The following is a 19,205-nucleotide window of genomic DNA, read 5'->3' as shown; positions in this document are numbered from 1 at the left end:
TTTGAATATACGGCCACATCCTTAAGACGAATCGCTGAATGGTTTGTGAATCAGTTGCATTTTAAGATCAATTGTTAGTTTGTTAAAATGAATCATTCGCATTTTATAACGAAATTCGATTTCAAATCGCTTCAGTGCAAAGATGAATCGCTTGTGTCTAAAGATGAATCATTTGCATTCAAAATGAATCACTTGCATTTAGATATGATTCCCTTTTAAATGCATTTCAAAATGTCGAATCCCTTGCAGTTTAAGATGAATCGCCGATATCGGGATGAATCACCAGTCATCACTATTATTCATACAAGCTCGCATTCGAGGCTCTTAAGGGATCCACACAAAAACTAAAACGTTGCAGTTCACTCACCATCAAGTTTCCCCAAAGCCGCATTCGAGAGTTTCTTTCTCCTGCTGAACATAAATGAAGATATTCTGAAGAATGCTGGTAAACCAAAAAGGTTGACGGTAGCCATTGACTTCCGTCGTATTTAACGTTTTAGTTACAAGCAGTCTTCAAAATATCTTTTACGCTCCACCGTAACTCATACAGCTTTGGTTCAACTTCAGCGAGTAATTGTTTTGGGTTTTTTTGTTGCATGAACTATTGAGTTTTTAATATCTATTTATGGAGTTGCACGCCTCTAATGAAACGGCTCATTCGAAACGCGTCGCAGCAGCGAGGAACGCGCGCATGAATATCGTATATGTGGACATTAGCATGTGCTGAAATGAGTCGGGGTCAAAAAGAGCAGCGAATGAAAGAGAGGCGTGAGGCTGTTGAGGCTCTTCCTGTGTGGTTGAACACCACGTGGTTGGCAGCGGGGTTAAATACGAGCACTTCTCCTGTTTTAGGCCCATTTCTACTTGGGCTGGAGAGGAAGACGCCTGAAGAACTCTGCTAAGACCGCTGGAGGAGAAGAAACAGGCACGTATGGCACTACCGGTCTTGATCTACAGAGGTATGGATGTATTTGAGCCATAAAATACACGTTCTGGTGGGTAACGTATGGTTATGGTTATGCTGGGAAGCGATTTATTTCGTACATTTTGATTATTCTTGTTTCGTCATCAATGCACATGTACGACTTCTGCATTAATTTTTCAGTTTTGCACTGAAACGTTCGTGACTCTCCATTGATGCATGTATTAAATTTTTTTTTTTCTATTTCTGGAATGCAATAGGTTGTCAATTGTATTTCACTATTCTTCATTAACAGACAAGATTTTTTCTTTTTAAAAGGAACGTATTTGCACCAGTTCCCGTTTAACAAAAAGTTGCTAAAAGTGCTGAAAAATGTGATCGTCTTTCTACGATTTAAGTTTCTATTTTTCACACAAAGCGACAGGAAAACTAGCAAAAGATATTGCGTATTTTTACAATAAATATCTGTAATAAAACACTTATCTTCTTTGGAAAGAAAAAGCTTACTCATGTTGATCAAAATGGCTGCCGTCTGATGTGAGGAAGACGTTTGTCGCTAGCATTTACCAACGACGCTTTATTCTTAAAGCTAGTATATTTTAATACAAATTTTTTTACTTTAATCTGTTTTACTAAATTGCTTTACCGTAATTCAGCAAAACGCACGTCATGATTTATTCTCCACACATAATGCACCTAATAATTTAGTTCGATTAAAACCGTTTTGCATGTCGTGTGTTTGAACAGCAACGAATCAAACTGGATTTCCTCGAATATTAAGAGTCTGAAGTCTGTGTAGAGTTTGGGTGCGGTTCATGAGCTGTGCAGAAGTGGAAATGTGTGTGTGTGTGTGTGTTTACGTGAAGGAGGAGTTTGAGATCTTCAGCGTTTCTCCAGAGGAGACGTGGACACCTGGACACTGGGATGTACAGTGCAGTCATCCATAAAGTAGAAAGCACTACTAAACCCCTCGCCACAGTGTAGTGTTTCCTACTTTATGGATGAGTGTACTGTTGGCTGCTGGGAAACGTCACACGGCTCTAGGACGCAGAACGACAGGAAAGAGAGAAAAGAGGAACTGGCTTGGTTTCGTAAAGCCGTGCACGTCTCATGGTGTCAATGCTCGTCCACGTGAGACGGCGGCACGCTTGCAGAAAATAAAGCCGGCTTTCTCTGATTGCTCTTGCTGTAAAACCATCGGAAATGTCTTGTACGATGCATGCAAACTTCAATAAAACAAACAAATAAAACAGATTTGGTTTTGGTTCGGGGTCATTATTGGTAACAAAAATGGAAACTAAAATAAAAAAAAGGTTACCTGAAATAAAATAAACGCTTTTAATAAAAGCATGTTTGTCTCTTGATACGAAATAAATGTTGGCTGAAAATAATAACTCGTTTTATGCATTAAACAAACATTTTCTACTCGTTTACTGATATAAAAATATTTCTCATTTCTGATTAGTTGTACCAAAATGACTAAAACTGCAACTGAAAAATAAATTGCATGCAAAAAAAAAAACAAACAGTCATATAAACATACTCTAAAAGTAAAACTAATTACTACTAATAAACTGAAATAGGAAAAACGTAAATAAAAAAATAAATCTATGACATTTATAATAATATACTAAAATAATATGCTAGAAACTGAATGACACTCCACCACAGCAGAAACTCATTTTATGTGAAAATATACTTTATTTCTGTAAAAAGTCCATATTGCAACAAGTCTTTTCATTCACTTCAAGTAAATCACTACGACTTTCCCCACAAAGCAAGAAGCCCGTGTGACTACCCAGAAAACATGCACAAAAGAAACCCCAAAAATACTTTCATAAAGAAGCCTTATTTACAGGCGAGTTTCCAAAAAACGCATTACAAAAAATGTACAAAAAAAAACATCCTTCGGGGCAGACGCGAGAGTAGAGTCTCGTTCCGGCAGTATGAAAATATCATACCTCAAATCAGCAAAAATACGCAGAGCTCCTCCTCCACGAACGGCCAAACAAAGCTACGTGCAACTACTACGACACATAAATAGAATAAATAAGGCCGAGTATAGATGGACACCCATCATGCATGCAGTCGTTACGAACACAGCTGTAGTAAACTTGAAGTTAAGACTAATCGAGGTCTTATAAGGCTAGTTTTTAGTTATTATGGCCTAGGATACGCCTACTTGCAGTAGCGACGGTTACGACGGTAAGATCTGTGCGTTCCTCAGCTTCACCGTGGCAGGAATCGCGGCATGCGTCTGCGAGGGGACCGGGGCTGTGCAGCGCATCGCTAGCCACGAAACCACGGGGGGACGCTTGTTTGACGCGATCGACCAAAATGCTCAAGCACAAGCTTCTTTGTATATTCTGCTCTGCCAGTTCGAGAAACTTTCATCCACTTCCTGTCCGCGGGGACGTCCGGCTCTAGCTCCGCCCCCGCCCGGCGTTCTGCGATTGGTCGCTGCGGTGACGTGGTTTGGCAAGAGTGTGTGGTTCGGACAGTCTCGCCTGAAAGGGCGAGAGCCGACTTAAGACGCGAAACCGATGAGCGACGTTCGACCTGAGAAATGATTTCACGTGAGCCCTGTAAGACCACGGCGCTGGGTAAAGATGAGGGTGCGTGACTCACGGCGCTCCTAAAACGGAGGGAAAGAAACGAGGAACAGAAGCGAAAAAGAAGCCGATGTTTCTGCGCGGCGTCAATGAACGCTTCTCGCTGTTGTAGAGTGAGTTCCACGTCGATGGGTTCGAGAAAAGGCGAAGCAGAACTGAATACAAAGTTCATTACGATCAATAAACGCTTGGGTGCGGTATTGCATGGACGAGGCGGTCATTTTCCGCTTCGATATGCCGTTCTAGCATGCAGACAACATAAATCATAAAGCTGAAAATGATAATAGATAGGTAATGTTGCAGGGTTTCGTTTTTTTTTTGTGAGGAAATGCATGGAAAAAATACATGCGAGAATGCAATCCATCGCCTGAATGCTATGGAAGCCCATTTCCATAAAATAATACTCATAATAATTCTCAGAATTGCGTGATGCAAAGTAATCCAGACGTTATATCTCGCAGTTCTGAGAAATAAACACTAATTACAGTTAGTTTTCGTGAATAAATTGCGAGATATAAACTTACCCCCTCAAAACTGGACTTTATGAATCACAAGTGTGAGATAAAAAGTCACATTTACCTTATTGTTCAGTAGCAGAAACAGGTTTCCACACAGTAGTGTGTGTAATATAACTAAATGCTATTCTCTGTAGAGTACAGTAACGGTACTGATGGAAATAATCTGGAAGTGCAGCGATATAGATGCAAAAAAGCTTTGGGCCGGTCGGTGATCACTCCGAGTGTCTCCAGTAATAATATCGAAAGAATTAATATGTAATGATTAACTAACCTGTTTGTATTACTCTAGCTTAAAAAAAAACAGGTGAAGGGACACAGTTCTGCAGTCTTGGACCCTACTTGTAGTGCAAAATATTTTTATAGCGACAAAAATGACTCTGTCACCCTCCTTCGCTCTGTTTTCCAGAATCCCTGGAATAAAAATCGCGTCCACGTACCTCCTCTAAGTGTGCTCTGCCTTTCCGTGCATGATGTTTGTGAACGCTAGCTGATGTCTAGATGCCGCTATATTGAAGTTAAGCATTTAATCTTTTTGCTCTTCAGACGACAGCTTTTCAACAGGCATGAGCTCTAGGGGGTTGGGTTCGATCCCGTTTCCCTATCTGCTCAGGTATTGCGATTATTTGCCGTTTTTAGAAACGAAGCAGCAGTCCGACAAACGAAAGCGCTGGTACACCTGCATCATTACGGCAAATATCAGAGAGCGAGGAAGATCCTCCTATCGGACGGACACGCAAAGTGCAATCTGCGGATCTTCAGGCTATTCCTTCTTACTGGAGCCCAGCTTTCTGAAGAGCTTCCTGCCCTTAGAGAAAAAACCTTTCTTCTTCTTCTCGGGGAGGGAGGCGTCGGGGAACGGAGGGGTCACGGCCGGAGACGAGCTCAGGGTCGCTTTCTGATCCGAGTCCGGCTCAGGGTTGGGTTCTGGCTGAGAGGAGCTCACGGGACCGAGATGCTCAGACGACTCCGTCTGGCTCACCTGGGAGAGAAACGGAAGGAAAGGTGAAGGCAGGCAGGGACTTCAATGCCGTGTCAGTCATTTTTTACAAAATAAAATACAACGAAATGATTAAAAGAACACGAGCTGTTTAAATGTACATGCGATAAAGTTGTATAGAGGTGTATAAAAAGAAATAAATACAGATTAAAACGACAAGAGGCATTGAAATGCACCTAAATCATTTTTTGTAAGAGAGAAACGACTTTAAGAGAGAGAGAGTTAACTCAACCAGTTACAATAATAAAAAAATTTATTAGAATAGAAAAATAAAGTCTAAACATCTTATTTTATGATTTTAAATGCTTTAGCTACAATTGCAAAAAACGTATAAAAGGCATGGATCTCATCATGCATTTAAATAAACATTTAAATACTAAAACGACTAATTGGAAATAAATAAAAATTAAAACTAAAATAATAAATGAACCCAACAAAATAATAAAAATAGTAATAATAATAATAATAATAAAATATATAAATGACAGAAGCATTTAAAATTATTAGAAATTAAAATGAAACCTGAAATGTTTTAAATAAAAAGGTAATTAAAATATTATGAAAAATAACAATAATAAAAAAAAACACTGTTCCCTGACCCTGACAAAACATTGTGGGTGAACTATCACTTTAAATGTAGAATTATTATTTGAAGATTAGAGATTTTGGAATAATTTGCTGGGATTTCTCAATGCAAACATCTTGAGTCTCTAATGTTTCTCTGAGCTTGACAACTTAAACACTAAAAACTCACAGGGAAAAGCCAGACAGGTTTAAAAAAAAAAAAAAAAAAAAAAGAAGAAGAAGACCAACAACATAGTTTTTTGAGTACGCTAACTCTTTAAAGCATGTGCACTGATTCTATGATGCAGACTCTCAGAGTCTTTAGATCTTAAGAAGCTAGAGAGGGTTTGCTGCAGGTCGGGTCAGGTCTATGAAACACTTACGGTCACTGTTTAAAGTGAACACCTCTCCTGTGCTTCTGAAAACCATGCAAAAATAAAAACAAACACACATAAGATGACATGCAGAACAAAAGACAGCTGGAGAAACTGACGCTGTTAATCAGTGATGGACAGAGCAGAACGGAGAATACATGCAATGATCAGCATTAATGCATGCAGTAAACACACACACACACACACACACACACACCTGTGAGTCCCTGCGCTCTCCGTCACCGTGTGCTCCGTCCGTGCAGCATCGTCTTCCGTCTCTGGAAAAGCTTGCAGGAAGTTGGACGGCACAAGGCCTTTTTGTCCGTTTAGATCCCCTGAAAAGCCACACAGACCGTCATGCAGTGCTGCTCTTCTCAGGCGTTCAGGAGTTCAGGGTTTAGAAATAAAGAAAGACACAAACGGAGCTGTTCTGGGATGCATTTTGATCCCCTAATCTACATACGTGAAGTTCCCCTCCATTTGATAACAACAGGTTAGAAAACCATCTTAATCTCAACAGCAATAGCTTTAAAACTAATCTATTTTCAGACCTCTTCATTATATAAAGAAAAATATAATTCAGGATCCAAAAATTTGAAAAGGTAAGTAATACATTATTCATTTTTTTAGGTGAATATAACTTTCCATTTTGAGCCCAGAGCAGCCATTGACATCAATATACATAAAAAAAAAAAAAAAAAAAAATAGATTATATGTATATATATATATATATATATATATATATATATATAGATATATATATATATATATATATATATATATATAAATAAATAAAAAGACAAAGATGCAGGGTTTCTTGTCAAATTAAAGAGAGACAAATAAAGAAAAACCATTAAAAGAGCTAGAATATATAGGAACTAAAGCAACTAGTTCTGAGTCACGTAACACACATCATAGGTGAATAAAACCTAATACTTATTTAGCTATTATCTAACGGAATTGTTCCTTAAAATAAAGCTGAAATAAAATAATCAGCTAAAATAAAAACGATTGAAACCTAAGTAGTAATAAAAATGGCAATAATATTTGTGTTATAGTATAGTAATACTTTTAAAGGTAACACAATTAGTGCTGTCAAACGATTTAAATGTAATTAATTATATCTAAAATAAAAGTTTTTGATTACATGTGAGTGTTTTGATTACATATATATATATATATATATATATATATATATATATATATATATATATATATATATATATATATATATATATATATATATATATATATATACATATATATATATATATATATATATATGTATATGTATATATATATATATGTGTATATATGTATATATATACACACACACACACACACACACATATATAAATATATAAAAACAACATATTTCTCTTAAATATATGCATGCATGTGTATGTATTTATATCCTCATAGTAAATATATATTTGTCTGCGGTTAATCCGTATCCTAACAGACATGAAAGAAACTCACGTAAAAGAAGCCGTCGTCGTCCATGTCTCCGAACACATAGATGATGTCCCCCGCGCTGAAGGTCAGTTCGGCCTGGACAAACAGCACATTTAACTCATTCTTGACACCGTTTACTAGCATAAGGAGCTTTTTTTTTTGGTCTCAGTGATTAGTCACCTCTATGTCTGCGTTAGGAGAGCTCTCTCTGGGGTCGTAGTCAAAGATGGCCACCATCCTGCGAGGTCTGGAGCTTCCCATCGGACCGGCGGAGCGGCTGAGGTCTGCGAGGCAAACACAACGTCTCAACGAGTGAACAGAAGCCAGAAATGAAGCAGCGCTGATATCGGACGTTTGATGTCTGTTAGGGGTTTATCAGATGATGGTTTAGTGTCTCTCCAGACGTGAAATGACAATTATATCTAAATCTAGTAGAAGAAAAAACTAGCATTTTATGCATTATACAACTATGTTAATATTAGCAAATTTTATTAACATATGATTAAAAAACGAAACGAACATTTTGATAAAGTCACAAACTATATATACACACATACAGTCAAAAGCGTTGAGCAATTGCTGTGCAAAAAACTATGCAATGTTGCGGTATATTATTAAAATTTAAAATAACTGTTTTCTATGTGAATATATTGTAAAAAGGCATTTATTTCTTTGATCGAAGATGAATTTTCAGCATCATTACTCCAGTCTTCAGTCTTCTAAAAAATGAATCTTCTCAAAATGAATTGAATACACAATAAGAGAAATTAAAAATAATATTTCACAATAATTTGACTAATATTTACAATATTACTGTTTTACCAGATATACACAATATGCACGTTTATGAACACTAAACGGTGAAGTAAGCCTGATTTAAAATTTTATTGCAAAGCACTTTGTGACTCTTCGTCTGTGAAAGGTGCTATATAAATAAATTGAACTTTTTTACTTATGCAATTCATAACCATTATGTGTCACGGCAAAGGAATAGTTTGAAAACAACTGATTAAATGGTAGCAGCAGTCAGTCAGGCTCTATCAAGACTGCATGGAAATTATGTCTGGACGAAAAACACTTAAAAGTACATGCACAGAGATCACATGCAAAGTGTAGCAAATCACAGAAGACATGAGCTCAGCTGTCCAACGAGAGACTGAAAGATCATTAGTGGTTAGTTCAGAGATGAGGGTGGATGCATGTATCTCCACGGCAACAGCATGCAGCGCTGCATCAGTACATCAGCATGCAGATCAACGTTCAGAGACAACCACAGCTCAAACCTTGACTGGAGGAGTCCGGAGCGGACGTGTCGTCCCACACCGCAGCCGACTCCACTGGAAAAGCACACAAGTGGGCGGGGAGGGAAGGGTTAGACACAATCTGATTGGCTGCCTGACCTCGATTGACACTCACGCATGCATGGGAAAAAGACGAATCAAACCAAAGACAACTAAACAAAAAAGCCACAGTTCTTTGACTATGTGTGAAGCGTTATGAGCCACGATCACACACACACGCACACACACACACACGCACATAAGCACACACGGAAAAACACACTTCAGAGACCAAAGGGAGCTGTGAGCCCAAACATTAGAAAACACTGATGTAAAGAAATCGTTCCAGGTTCAATTTTGACAGCATTTGTGACACTGTCACTTAATACAAAATATATTATATTTTATAATATATATATTATTTACTTATGTATTATTTTTCTAAAAAGAAAAACAACATTTGTGGCATAATGTCATCAATCACAAGTTATTTTATATTTAATAATTAATTTATTATATATATATATATATATATATATATATATATAATAAATTGTATTATTATTTTTAATGTAATTTATAATTTATTTAGATTTTTTTAATGTTATATATCATTTTTTCATATCATTATTTGTATTAATATCATTATAGTTCAAATAAATACAAAACGAAAGAAAAAAAACAACAATAATAATAATAATTTGCACAATAATGTCAAATTACCACAAAACACTTATAATTATCATTCATTATTAATATATCATCATTTAGGTTTTTTCAAAAAGAAAAATAGCACTTGTGGCATAATGGAAATTAATATTATATGTTTACTAAATTTGTTTTATTTTTATCAGGTTCTTTTTTTCTCTCTATTAAACACCGGAGGCTAAGTGTGGCTGATTTACTTGTATTTCCCAACAGCATCGTAAGCCAGTAGTTTCCACAATCTACCTCTGCTTACGATGCTTCCTGTAAACATGAAACTCCATTGATATTATCGCCATACAACAGCCTTATGCATGGTTTTCATTACAACAGCATGCGCTAATCATGCACCACTTAACGTTTATTTGGTAGCTCAACTGTTAATTGTGATTCCATGCTAATCCAGCTAGAATATGTAAATCTAATGCTTTGGCCCGAGCTCCTGATGCAGAAGCAGAAAGCTGATCAGCAAACCAAGCGCAGGTGAAGTCTCAGGAGGAGACAGCGAGCGCTGACACACACCTTCTTGAGCGTCTAGGTTTCGGGCGGTGCAGCGGGCGGGCGTGGAAGCTGTGCATGTAAGCGGGCGTCTTTATGAAATTTAAACAGGATACGAGGGGAGGGAAAAAGACAAGTAGCAGACAAGAATGAATGAGGAGCCAAAAGAAAAGCAAAACCTCACAGAACAAGCATCAAGCTGAAAACAAGAATAAGAAGAAGCATTAGCATCAGCGATGAGGCACCACAGTGAGAAAGAAAGAGCTGCAGCAAAGCATTCTGGGAAACAAGGTCCACTGCCGCTCTCTCAACCGCTTTTACAGTGACCACAGAAACGCACAAACATTACAACGACGGCACTTTGACGCTTTTGTAAAACAGCAAAGCTTTGTGATCCGTGCATGAAACGGCAGCCTGTGAAACGTTAACCTGTTTCTGCCATTTTTCTCACAATTTAGACTTTTCTCTCGAAACGCTGAGAATCACGAGATATAAACTTAAGTGAGATCACATCAGCGAGGGAGAAAAAAGGTGAATTTTGAGAGGAACACTGTGAGATAAATTTGCAAAAACAGTCTCAGAATTTTAAGATGACTTAAAATTTTGAGATATAAATTGAGAATTGTGAACAATTGTGAGATATAAATCAAATCTGACTTTTGACAGAAAATGTTTGAGATAAAAGCAGGAATGCAAGATATAAATTTGCAGGAAAAACGCCCAATGTGTGACCCTACACCGCTCTCACGGTACGGCTTCGGTTCATTTTGCATCCTCAATTCTCAATTTTACTTCACATGTATACAATTTTGTCAATAAATGCAAGCAGTCAGTGATATTACCCCCTGCACAATGTATTTGTGCGTGACATGATTTATACACCGTGCGTGTCTTCTCCGGGTCTAAAGGAGTACTTTTAACTACTCACAGTCGCATCTCGCCTCTCTCCTCAGTGTATACTACGGCGACAAAGCATGTATGCACCAAATGACGCCAGAAAACGCCAGCACGTTATAATCGGCTCCGGTCTATGTTACTGAAGCGATGCCGATCGTCCTCGATGCATCGTATATAGAAACGATTCATTTCAACACTATTAGCAATTCGTGGGAAAGTCTCAAGACATAGTCAAAATTGAGAAAAATAAACTCAAAATGTTGTCACAACTAGAAAAGCACCGTATAAATGATCAAGTTGCAAGAAAACATTCAATTTTTAAATATAAACCTGTTATATAACAGAGATATGACTACTGAATTGTGAGATATAATCAGTATTAGGAGATATAAAAATGTCGCAATTACCTTTTTATTTATCTTTACTTTTAATTTTGTGGCTGAAACACAAACCAGATTAAATCAAGAACAGATTAAATCAGCGTGGAATTAAGGTCACTGACTTTAGTCAGCCGCGATCATTTTTAAGAGGAAAAAATGTCTAATAATGAAAAGTGATTAGTATTTGGTTGGTCACGTGACACTGATTTTTCAAGAAAAGTAAAACTTATGCTTTTTTACGTAATTTTGTGCTACTCGTTTCTTTGCATGCAACACTAGCGGTGAATAGGGTAAAACCTTAATTTTAAATATGCAAATTGAACATTATCTAATTAAATATGCAGAAATGTAAACATTTCCAGGACAGAATCCTGGAGTGAAAATTCTTGCTTCATTTTATCACTCCATAAATTTATTAAATGCCATCAAAAGCCAGAAAAGCATACACTGTCACCATGTTTTAGGAATAAATGTTATGTTACATAAATCAAGTGAATAATATATAAACAAGCAGTGTTTAAATAAATCTGTCTGGTATATGTATGTGCTGTTGCAGTGGGGAAAAACTCCAGCCTATAAAGACGTGTATTGTAACTGATATCTACACAGATCAAGTGTAATAAATACTCTTGTCTTATTGTCTTTCAACAAGTCTGAAAGCAGTCATGTTATGAAACCAAAACATCACAAAGCAGTGGTTCTTCCTTTAGAGCAGTGGTTCCCAATCAGTGTGCCACGGCACTAAGGGGTGCCGTGAGATCTTTTGAGGGTGCCGCCAAAATTTCAACAAATTTTTTTATTAAGGCAGAATCAGTGTAAACAGTATTCTCATATCATCTGGGACTAGGTATAAGGTGTTGTTGCATGCAAACTCTCGAAATGAAACAAATAAATAAATAATAATAAAAAGCTATGAGATTTTAAATATCTATTTCCTTATAAGGGTGCCGGAACTTTTTCAAGGGTGCCTCAAACAAGAAAAGGTTGGGAACCACTGCTTTAGAGCCTCGCTCTTAAATGAGAAGATTTGACGACTAAATGCATCTTAGCGGATTACAAAAAAAGCAGCACGTATCACTTGAAGAAGCTGAATTCAAGGCAAAGTTACTCAAAGTTGTTCGCTTGATTTTAAAGCTCGTGTGATTACAAGCTAAAATGTCAGCTGTGACTGGATTTTTGTGGCATTTTCTTTGAACGATTACAGGGAGTTAAGAGATTTATTTTTATTTTAGAAACACGCTCAAAATACGACCTTAAATAAACGCTGAAAGTTAGACTAGCTCTGCTTCAAAACCCAGTCAGCGGTCTATCTAGAAAGCAATTCAAGACGCTGAGGCGTGAAGCAAAGCAGTGACATTACGCAAATGCTTTTTAACGATTTCGATAAAGTTTGGCATATGCTCAGGAAACAAATAAGAGTGACGCACAAAACTGATGCTGAGGTGTAGATGTCTGATGCACGCGCTGATAAACGCACCTATCTTTTCCATGGACGCCTCTGTGGAGAGGAAGCCCTGCATCAGGAGCTGGTCTCTGGTCTCCTCATCATCAACCTGGATCTCTGAAACCATATTACACGGCACATAGCCACGACGGCCAGCCGCCTCACCTCGGTAGAAACCATCTGCATCTTTGTCCCCATAAACCTGCAGAGAAGAAACACTGCAGTCAACTTTCTACAGGACGTTCTGAAATCATTATGAACAGCAAAGTGGTAATAGTGGTATTATTTCTAACTATAATGGGAGCAGTAAGGCTTTGCAGGCCTTGGAGATGGAGTATAATGTGGGTGACAATTGACTTTATTTTTTTGTAGTTTTAATCCTATAAGTTGTACTTCATCAGATTCATTTATGAGGCATTTAAATGATCTAAAAAATTTTGCCTTCTGTCTTTTGATTGATAGACTATCTTAGCGTAGTGAAAGGCATTTTATTTGAGTGGTACAACCATCCACCTTCAGCTGGAGAGAAAACATAACTCTATAACTTTTATATTGTTATTAATATTTCAAGATGAAGACCTACTGGACTGCTGCAACTTATTTATTTATACTGTATATTTATTTAAATATCCAAAAATCTTTTTTCTTTTTTTTAGAAAAAATTATTTTCAATTCTAATCATCACTGGATTGCAATTTTTTGGTCATTCAAATCTCATTTTACTAAAAACATTATTAGAGATACAGAGTGATGATGACTGGATCAAGTATCTACTATACTTTTTATAAAGATCTCATTTTAAAGCACATGCATCAGAATATCATACTTTTTGGCATCTGCACTATATCGCATATTTCTGCTTACCTAATGTAACTTAATATAAACTGTTCTATGTTCTATTATTGACTATAATTTCACGCTACACAATTTATAGGGTTTAAGACAAATGAAAATCAATATACCTTTGATAATCTGTCCCTCTTTAAAAGGAAGCTCCTCTTCAGCGCATCAGGATTGGGTGACATGACTGCAGGATCGCACGGGAAGAGGGCAACAAAGACTCTCACCTCATTTTCTCCATATGCTCTGGGCTCTGCAACACCAAAGAGCAAACGCAGACTTGTCAAGATATGATTTTTATATGATATACAATTTCAGTATTCGTGGCAAAAACAAAATGGTGGTTGATCTGCACATGCCATGCCCGTAATGCGATCTTGAAACAAAGTTTTCTTACATTTAATGCGACTTTCCATGAATCGTGTGAAATATTACATTCAGTAATCTAATGTCTGTGGCCTCCCGCCTGAAAACTATAATGAAAGTGCCCAGGCGTGTCTCAAGTGAGGTAATCATACTAAAACCTCCTGATCCTAAGCCGCCATGAGCCTCTACAGAAACGCGCGCCATGACTCATCCGCACACAGCGAGAACACCTAGGAAGAGAGAAAGACACACAAAATGTCTATTTAGCTAGCAAAACTCTTTGTGAATTTCTATAATGTTGTCATGGAAGAGATAATAAATAATACAAACAGCCCAAAACGAAGACTCACATTATATTTAATAAAACCAACCCAGTTCTCAATGTTGACTGTCTGCTTATATTTTAAAATCACACTATTACACCATGTCAGCACCAACTAAGCCTCTGTGCTGGAATAATCGATTACTATGTGACCTTCTAAAACAGAATGTCTACTAAATAAACCAGTGTAACTGCATAGATAAAGTTACATGCAAATAAATGGAAAGCAAACAAATGCTCCAAAACACCACCCATCATTTTCCTGTGCTATTCATTGTGCATGCAGACATACAAGACTTACACTGCTGTTATGGAAAGCAACACTCAAGCATCTGTTAGGGTCATCGGGTCAAAGGTCAGCACCCTCTGGTGCCGCCATCAGGATCAATTTCCTGTTTCTAGATGGGGTTAAAGAGAGGGTGAGGACTCACAGTGTAAACTAGAGATGGTAATCAGTGGTGCTAGCTATAGGTGTCTGTCATGTTTGTGTTAAGCTCCAGCAGTGAGATGTGCTCATCTCCATTAGTGAGGATCAAGACCATCTGTAGCAACAATCAAGGGCAGAGCAAAAGAAAGGAGGACACAACCTCCGTAATACATATTTGAGGGCAAATGGGCTGCCTTGGAAAACAATGTTTTAGGGATGTTCTTTGAAGAAAAAAAATATATTAAAATAGATTTTTTATTGTAAAAGTGCACAAAGTGTGGTATTCTGAGACATGGTTTGAAATGTTGACCACCTCCAAATCTCTGTGGTTACTTTTTGTATTACTTGACTGTCTATAAAATGCAAATCTATGGGTTTTCAGTTAAATAAATTATATGTCTGGTCACATGCATATATTATATGGCAAACTTTAATTACACTGTTTTACAGGTTTGGTCAAATAACTAAACTCTAAGAATAAGCAGTGTAACTCTGATTTTAGCATAATAGATGTCCCAGTTTAGACTAGCCTAGATACATGTATTGGTTTGGCTGAAACTAAGTTTGGAGAAGAGCAGTTTAAAATTAGGTGGGTGGGCAGGACTATGACTGATAAATGAGAAAGAGAAAGGGATGTGATCTATATAAGAGCTGAACGCAGTTCAGGTTGAGAGAGAAAAAGATAAGGAAGTGAGAGAGTCTTCACCTCTATGTAGTCTAATTTCAGAGCGTGTCGATTTTGGAGTGACATCGCACCACACTGCACCTGGATCTGCAACTATGCGCCTCTTCCAGCTGCCTCCTGGGTTTGAGAGAACAAACAGTTTAGATAATGACACGTGAGTTACAGCCACTAACATCACGTGTACACTTCAAATTAGAGAAATACATATTCACTATTAACTAAGAGTTTTGCCCCAATAAACATCTAATTTTGATGCTTATTATAATTAGCAAACTGGTAGTTGCTGGTAGTGGTTATGTATAAAGGGATCTAGAATATTATTTTCATGAAAAATAAGGCATATTATATATTATTTATAAAACAGTAATAAATAGCTAACATGTGAGTAAAATGCATTTAATAAGAAACTAGTTATTAGTGAATAGTGTTCTAAAACTAACAGAGTGGAAAACTGTACTAGGTCAACACACAATCTGCATGTAATTACTCACTTATGACACTAGGGCCCCAGACCAAAATAATTGCTTAGGAGCCACTTGTTTCTATTAAAACATTTCAGTAATTGTGACAAATTACAGAATCAGAACAGTCCATATGACAATGAATTGCTGCTTAGCATTTAGAACATTTGTTGTACATAATGTTCTCTTTTGTGCAGCTATTGTTAAATACACAATAAAAAAGCTTAGCTTGCTACCCTGGTACTAAAAATGCCTGAAACACCATCCACTACATTTGAGAGCTTCTAGCTATGTTCAATGGACTAACTGCAGCTGCAACAGATTACCTGTGTTAGTGCACCTTCCCAGAGTACATGAAGCTTCGCTAGCATCAAACATGAAATGAAGTTCTGGCATCTTAAATCTGACTGCAAAAAGATGTGAAATCATCAGGCTCTGGGCAATGTATTGTGACTTGTACATTTATAAGATCTTGTCAGGTGCAGAAGCCTGCTCTTTGATTAGTGGTAAATGTCCATCAGCCGTTTTCAAATGAAAAAGTGAATATACACCTATGGGAACTGGCTTCACTGATGAGATGCATAAGGAATATGAGATGCGTGACATGCATTGCTCAGACTCAGAAATCACTGTTGCAAACTCTTTTGTACTGAATTGTATTTCTTTTGTACTTGGTAATTAGGCCTGGAAGCCCTGAAACATATACACACAGGTTAAAAAGACATGCCTGAAGTAACATTTATGACCTAGATCAACAGAAGTAGCAACTGGGGGTTGTTCTTTGCTGCAAAAGTGCAATGATGGGTACAAAGGAGATCCCTGTGCGTTAATAACATCTGAACACTTTCATATAGCTTCTTCACTGCTATCTAATCTCTACTTTAACTGCTCGAGTAGTCTCTGGATAACCTTTTGATAATATAAAGCCAAGAAGCATCCATTTCGTATCAAGGAAAGGAGATGCACCAGGAGCAAGAAAAAACCTATTGAGCGAATTTCCACAGCCACAGTCTCAGAACAGCGTTGCTCTAATTCAGAACACTGGGAAAAACAAGACGGAGGACAAAATGCAAGGAGCAGCAAAGCAAGTTACATAACTACAAAATACAAAGATGCTTTGACTAGAGACTTAGAGAAAGGGTATAAGCACACAAGTGAGCAAGACGCAGGCTTAAACTTTTGCATCCAATTAAAATTAAGCGTTGGAGAGGCATTGAGCACTCTGGTGAAATCCTGGCAATTGTATGTGTTCAGTGAATGCCTTCTTTCAATGTTAATAGCTCCATGAGAAATGGGGACTATTTCTTAAACTAAAACTTGTTTGTTTTGGTCTTCATGGTCCAACACAGTTTTGGAACTTTTACATTCTTCTCCCTGGAACAACTTAACATGAAAATATACATACAGTAAATGCCTGTAAGGTTGGTTAGAACTGGAACCTAATTCTGTGATCAATTTCCTAAGAATGTCATTACACTCCACACAACGCTAAGTCAGGGTTGCTAATCCCTGGCCCTTACACAATCTCTCTAGCCTTCCGTAGAATTTGGCTTCAACTTTGATCAACCAATTTGATCAACCAAATAACCAAAGTTGATGCAAAGTGAGCATATGGCTGTGAGTTGGCACTCCTAGCTTTAAACCTCCAAATATTAAAATGGCTGAAGAATTTAAGCAAAGTAGCTAAAATACAGTAAATTACGGGGTGCAAACTTGTCCAATTTTTTTCTTTTGTACTTAAAAGATTTCAGCCACTCTCTAAAGGGAAGACAGGTTTTAAAGAAAGTTTAGGATAGATGGGTTGTGGTACAACAGGAATAGATGGATAGGAGACAATTCACTGAGCTGCTGCTTTGTAGCCCAAGTAGTCTCGTATGTCGAGGCAAATGGTGGTATCATTGTTACCACCTTCAACCTACCACCCGAGCCCATCGTTCAACACCGTCTCGCAGATCAAACAGCTGTGGCTCCTCATCAGCTATCGGTTCCATACCTAACACAATCTCTGAGGGTCCAGTGGTGATTTCCACACGCAGGCGGTCTTGCTGGCAAATACGCCCTGCCCGGACTGAAGTCGCCCACATGGCAAGGCCTTCCTGAGTCGGTCTCCATGGCCTTTTAGTAAAAAGGCAAGGTGGTAGCCATTTATGAGGACCAGTCGCCCAGCGACAGGCGGCTTACTGTCAGGAGTCTCAACTCCACCTCCTCCTCATCCAGATAGTTGATGCAGGTCCACTGTGGCTCAGCATAGTACTCAGTCTAGTCCTGACTGTGCAGTCCCTTTGTACTTTAAACAGAGATGAATCAGATTCCATTTGGTCTGATTACATGTGAGGGAACAAAAGCACTTAGCTCTCACCAGTGCTCCTTTGTTAGAAGGTAGTCTGGCTTCCTGATAATAGTCATAAATCATCCAGTGTTGGCCTTCTCTGCACTCAGGGATGCCAAAGAGCTGCTTAAGTTGTGTGGCAGGTTTGAGGGGGCTATAACCCTCTGAAATTTCTTCACGTTGCCAGCCTCAGCATCAGAGACTTAGTTGCTTTAGAGGAGCATTGGTTACCAGAGTAGTAGAACATGCATGAGAAAGATTGATGTTTACAATTAGGAGAAAGATTTGATTGGTGTAAATGGGAGTAAAATACAAAAAGTAGTAGAAAATTAAAATGCAATAGAGGAAATATAAGAATAGAAAATATAACATAAGTATGTATACGTTGAGTCTCCAACAACTTTCAATTTATTAGGGATAATTTAGCCAATCAGAACTTATGATGTTTTTGTGCATCATTATATTATGGTATATCGAAACTGGGAGATTTTTACTAAGAGAGACATTTATATCAAAAAAGTCTGACACAATTTAGAGTATAATTTTTGTCTAAACTGAGAATATTTGTGTAATATCTATGTAAAATAAAGTTACACTCTTGTCGTATAGGAGCTGTACTGTAACTCTCTGGGTAGATGTCATTGGTAGGTTCAGAGTACAGATCTTCCTCCTCTCTTCCAGCATCAGATGATCAGACACGCCTCCATGGTAATCTGGGGAGATTCCATAAATGACACACCACATAGAATCTGATATAACTACAAAAAACAACAACTTCAACAGTTTCTGAGATACTTAGGAGCACAGGAGTCCAACCTCACCCTGCTTCCTGTATAGAAGTTTCTAGCAAATCTAAACACTGATTATTATCTGAGCATCATAATTAGCTGGGCTAACTTTGTAAACAGTTACCTCTCTAGGCAATCAAATTCTTGCCCCTGAAATAATGTTACAAAAATACATTTGTTTATAAAAGGAGTAGATTAGCCCTGTGGACAATGGTAAGATACTCAAAATATGCAGTCCAAAGTACACCTATTGGGACAGGGACACGCATGGTCTGTTTTGGAAATTGACCTCATTCAGTTTTCTGAGGGACAGGCCGTGAGAAATTTGTCGATGTCACAAG

At 37.6% G+C, this 19,205-nt stretch overlaps 1 protein-coding gene and 1 long non-coding RNA gene across 2 annotated transcripts; one reads left to right on the top strand and one right to left on the bottom strand.

Moving 5' to 3' along the window:
* Positions 1-802: 802 nt before the first annotated feature.
* LOC122344940 lies at positions 803-2,176 on the top strand. The gene is made up of 2 exons (XR_006250951.1): positions 803-959; positions 1,789-2,176. It is a non-coding gene; the product is annotated as an uncharacterized LOC122344940 (long non-coding RNA).
* Positions 2,177-7,442: 5,266 nt separating this feature from the next.
* On the bottom strand, positions 7,443-17,831 carry LOC122345129 (RIMS-binding protein 2-like). The gene is made up of 6 exons (XM_043238957.1): positions 17,741-17,831; positions 13,609-13,739; positions 12,680-12,848; positions 8,726-8,779; positions 7,623-7,726; positions 7,443-7,538 (listed from the first exon to the last, which is right to left on the bottom strand). Exons 1-6 carry the CDS (start codon positions 17,829-17,831, stop codon positions 7,443-7,445), a joined length of 645 nt encoding a protein of 214 aa, XP_043094892.1.
* Between the last annotated feature and the right edge of the window lie 1,374 nt (positions 17,832-19,205).

The sequence above is a fragment of the Puntigrus tetrazona genome, chromosome 5 (assembly GCF_018831695.1).
Source record: "Puntigrus tetrazona isolate hp1 chromosome 5, ASM1883169v1, whole genome shotgun sequence".
Lineage (NCBI taxonomy): Eukaryota > Metazoa > Chordata > Actinopteri > Cypriniformes > Cyprinidae > Puntigrus > Puntigrus tetrazona.
Note: the sequence above shows the minus strand (reverse complement) of the source record. Positions and strands in the feature narration are given on the sequence as shown.

Coding starts and splice junctions, on each gene's coding strand:
- LOC122345129 (XM_043238957.1), bottom strand. CDS start 17,831: ATGTGGGCGACTTCAGTCCGGGCAGGGCGTATTTGCCAGCAAGACCGC. Junction 13,740..17,740: donor ACCCTCAGAGATTGTGTTAG/GTATGGAACCGA, acceptor TTGGTGTTGCAG/AGCCCAGAGCATATGGAGAA. Junction 8,780..12,679: donor GGCGTCCATGGAAAAGATAG/GTGCGTTTATCA, acceptor GTGCTTTTCCAG/TGGAGTCGGCTGCGGTGTGG.